General features: G+C 48.1%; 1 protein-coding gene across 1 annotated transcript; it reads right to left on the bottom strand.

The window, feature by feature from the left end:
• Positions 1-427: 427 nt before the first annotated feature.
• On the bottom strand, positions 428-1,550 carry LOC121770493 (BAG family molecular chaperone regulator 4-like). Its single transcript, XM_042167215.1, has one exon. The coding sequence runs from the start codon at positions 1,548-1,550 to the stop codon at positions 660-662; it is 891 nt and encodes a 296-aa protein (XP_042023149.1). The 3' UTR covers positions 428-659.
• Between the last annotated feature and the right edge of the window lie 2,876 nt (positions 1,551-4,426).

Here is a 4,426-nt window from a genome sequence, read left to right as displayed (position 1 = left end):
AGGAGATTATCTCCCCTCCTCCCTCAGGTTATTGCGCCAAATCAGAGCGGGTTTGTGAAAGGCCGGCTGGTTAATGATAACGTTCTCTTGGCGCAAGAGATGTTCCATGAACTTCCGAGGAGCGCGGTCAAGATTGATATGGCTAAAGCTTACGACAGAGTCCAGTGGCCCCTTTTGATCAAGGTCATGGACCGAATGGGCTTCCCCGCCAGATGGATCTCCATGATTGAGAGGTGTGTGGGCTCATGCTGGTTTTCGGTCTTAATTAATGGAGTTCCATCCGGGTTCTTCAAGTCATCTCGCGGCCTTAGACAAGGTGACCCAATATCACCCTCCTTATTTGTGATTGCTGCGGATTACCTCTCAAGGTCTCTGGACAAAATCATTCTTTTTTTTTAAGCAGCAAAAGCAAACATTCCCTTAAATCATCAAATTTATGTATCACATGGAGTAATAATATTAAGAAATGTGATGACTCTCTATCCACCAGTTGAGGTATATTCTTTAGGCACAATAGCATCAATTTTTTTGCACCCAGAAAGGGACAGGCAATATTGACATGATAAAACTCCCAAAAAGGCAATGGAACAAATCATGCATGAGTTCTCCATGGATAACAGCTCCTTACTAAGATAAGATGTAGGCAACGGCCTAATTAATCATAGCTTTCCCAATCCTTCGGTTACCTTAGTCGGAGATGGCAAATGGGAAGGTGAAGAAGACGGCACAGGGGTAGAGTCAGGAAAGGAAACCGGAACTGGTATACTAGTAGAAGACATCACTGAGGCACAGGCAGATTCAGGGGCAGGTGCATGCAGAGGGTCCGATGGAATAATGCCGTTTGAAGATGGTTCACTGGACTCGGAGCTTGCATTTTCAGTTCCAGGCTCAAAAGTCTCACATTGATTTGGTACAGATGCAGGAGTACTACTATTGTTGATGTCGTGATTAGCGTTTCTTGACTTGAGTGTATCCACTGTTTCGACAAGGCTCTGCACCCGACGTACCTCCATCTTTCTCTTGACTCTTCCCTCCCCTTCAGCTTCAATGCCATCCAATATGAGCAACTGCCTCATTAGCATATCAGTCAAATAAAGAAAATCCTTGTTATCAACCTTCGTTCCACCATCAACAACAGCTTGTAAAGCGGCTACCTGATCAGTGAGCTTGTCAACCTCTTCCCTGACTTCAGCAACAGCTGCATCTCCTTGAGAGACCACAACTGGTTCCACTTTTTCGGGGCTTTTATGCACTGAAATCGTGGCCTCCACAGCCAAAACTTTGGAACCATCCTTCACACCAGCTTCGTGGAGACGATCATCATCTTCCTTCTCTTTACCTCTGAACAAGAGTTTTAAGGTCTCTGGCTCCAGTCCAACTTCTTGAGCAATAACTGATTTGAGATCACCAAAAGTGGAATTAGACGGCACGGCAACTTGAAGTTGGTTGGAACCGTGAGAGACTGTGATGTTGTAAATATCTGAGCCAGTCTCGGGCTTCAATTTCAGCCCGATTGCAGCATTTGCAGAGTTCGAATTTATGCCTTCCATCATCGGAAATAGAGCAAATTACGCAACCAAGTGTGAATAGAAGTTTCTGGACAAACTCATTCTAGGAAAGAAGGAGATGATCTTTAAAGCCTCTCGGGGATGCATGGAGATTAGCCACCTCGCCTATGCCGACGATATTGTAATCTTCACCCAAGCGGCGGAAGTCCCTCTGAGGCAGCTCAGAGCTTGTCTTGATGAATACGCGGGAATCTCCGGACAGCAGATCAATCTTGCAAAGAGTAACTTCTACATTGCCAAAAAACATGAGAGGTGTGCCGGCCTAATCCAGGCCAAAGGGGGATTCACTCGAGGTACCTTCCCTTTCCTTTATCTCGGGGTCCCTATTTATCGAGGTGTAAAGCGTACAGACATGTTTATGTTCCTTCGGGAAAAGCTTGCCGCGAGAGTCATAGGGTGGGCTCACCGCCACCTCTCGTTTGGAGGGAGACTCACCCTCATCAAGAGTACGCTCGAAGCGGTGCCACTCCACATCTTCCAAGCCATCGAGCCAACCTCCGGGGCGCTCAAACAATTGGATCAGCAGATGGCTCGGTTCTTCTGGGGATCGACAAGTGAGAGGAAAAAAACACACTGGATTGAGTTATGGTGGAGATTCCGAGAGCAAAGCTCACTCTGGGCCAGATATATGATGATAAAATATTGCAAGAAGGCCTCCCCCCTTGCGGCCAACCCCTCCGGGCATAACAGCCCAACTTGGAAAAGACTCATGCGCACAAGACATCAGGCGAACCCTCACATTCGATGGGTGGTGGGTAAAGGGGAAATCTACTTTTGGGATGACATTTGGGTGGGTGATTCTACTCTTCGGCCCCTTACTTTTGATGATAGAGGCAACCACACTTCCGGGGTCGAAGAATTCCTCAGGGATGGCGAGTGGAATGAAGCCAAGCTCCAACAACTCCATGACCAGGCCGGGCTACCACAACAGGTTATATCTCAGATCCTCGACACCCCGGTCATTGCAGGGGAGCTAGACACGCCGAGGTGGTCCCTTTCTAGCCTCGGAGAATTTACGCTAGCAACAACATGGGACACTATCCGCACACATAGACCGAGGATACAAGGGCTCGAAGACATTTGGAGGGCTGGCCTAACCAACTCTATTGCAATCTTCAACTGGCGCCTTCTGTCGAATCGAATCCCGGTTGATACTAAACTCCAATGGAGGAAGATTGACTTGGCCTCAAAATGCCAATGCTGCCCAAGGAATCCTAGCACCGAATCTCTTCAGCACCTCTTCATCCAAGGTCGGGGAGCAATTAGTGTGTGGCGGGAATTCGACGGGTGGTTCGGGGGATCGGCACCTCCCCTACAGATTAACGACACCATTCCGGATCGGCTTGAGACCTGGTCGCATCGGATGCAACAACAATACTGGAAACATCTCTGCCGAGTAACGCCATACCTCATCCTGTGGTTCCTTTGGGCAAAGCGAAACAGAAGCCGGCATGAGCAAGTCCAATTCAAACCGTACAATGTGGTGTGGCAAGTACAGATGTACATTTACAATAACATGACTAACGGGATCATTAAGCCGAAGCACTAGAAGGGAGTGCAAATGGGCATAAGTATTCCGAGCCACCCTGCCTCAAGACGGCCGAGACCACTGGTGACGTCTGTTAAGTGGCACCCCCCTGAAGGCCCGTGGATTAAAGTCAATACGGACGGGGCATAAACTGGGGCACCGGACAGAGCGGGAGGGGGAGGAGTGGTACGCGACTGGTCCGGAAAGTTGCTCGCGGCCTTCTCAACCCCCCTTGATGCACACTCAGCCCTAGAGGCCCACTTGATGGCTGCTCATCATGGACTTGAGCTTGCGAGGGTACATGAGCACCCCATTTGGATCGAGACGGACTCAGAACAAGCCGCCAAACTCCTGAATGGCTTTACGTGGGGACCGGCACATCTCCGCCGGGTCATGGCGCGAATTTTCCTCTTCAAGCGCAGGTACACCATGCGCGCCTCCTATATCCCCCGGGAGGGGAATCAAGCGGCGGACCTGCTCGCTAAGATGGGCCTTGGCCAGCAATGCTTCCTCAAATTCTCCGCCCAAACAGCCCCAAGACCCCTAAAGGACATCATTAGAATGGAAGAAATGGGAATACCCAACATTCGAGTTCGGTCGGAAGAACACGAGTAGCACAGTTGCCGAGGAAGGAAGGAGTGTTTTATCTTTTGATTTTGTTCATTTGTATCTTGTCTTTTGGAAGGGAGCATGATGAGGTCCGGGTTGTGGGATCCGGACCGCTTTCTACTCCTAATCTTTGTGTTGGCACACCACTTTTGGGTGTGGCCAGGATCTGTATTCAACCTCTTATGAAATATAGGGATGAGGGACCTACGAACCCTCCACCGTAAAGGTGTTTGAGTAAAAAAATAAAAAACTAGTACAAGGCGATATGGAGGAAGACCAGTTTCGACTTGGGAAGAAATGAAAGGCATAATGCGTAAGAGATTTGTACCTTCTCATTATTTTCGTGAATTGTATCAAAAATTACAATCTATGAAACAAGGTACTAAATCTGTTGATGAGTACTACAAAGAGATGGAGATTGCTATGATTAGGGCAAATGTTGAAGAAGATAGAGAAGCAACCATGGCTCGATTCTTATGTGGGCTGAATAGGGAGATTGCAAACATTGTGGAGCTTCAACACTATGTGGAGTTGGTGGACATGGTTCATATGGCCATGAAGGTGGAGGGACAATTGAAGAAGAAGGGAACAATCCAAAAGAATTTTTCAACAAGTTCTCATTCGTCAAGGACAAAAGAGTGGACTTCTTCCAAATCCAATTTTGAAAAAAAAACTACTTCAATACCAAGCCGGGCTCTCCCAATTAAATCTAGTGAGAGAC

The sequence above is a fragment of the Salvia splendens genome, chromosome 2 (genome assembly GCF_004379255.2).
Source record: "Salvia splendens isolate huo1 chromosome 2, SspV2, whole genome shotgun sequence".
NCBI classification, from domain to species: Eukaryota; Viridiplantae; Streptophyta; class Magnoliopsida; order Lamiales; family Lamiaceae; genus Salvia; species Salvia splendens.
Note: the sequence above shows the minus strand (reverse complement) of the source record. Positions and strands in the feature narration are given on the sequence as shown.

Coding starts and splice junctions, on each gene's coding strand:
- LOC121770493 (XM_042167215.1), bottom strand. CDS start 1,550: ATGGAAGGCATAAATTCGAACTCTGCAAATGCTGCAATCGGGCTGAAA.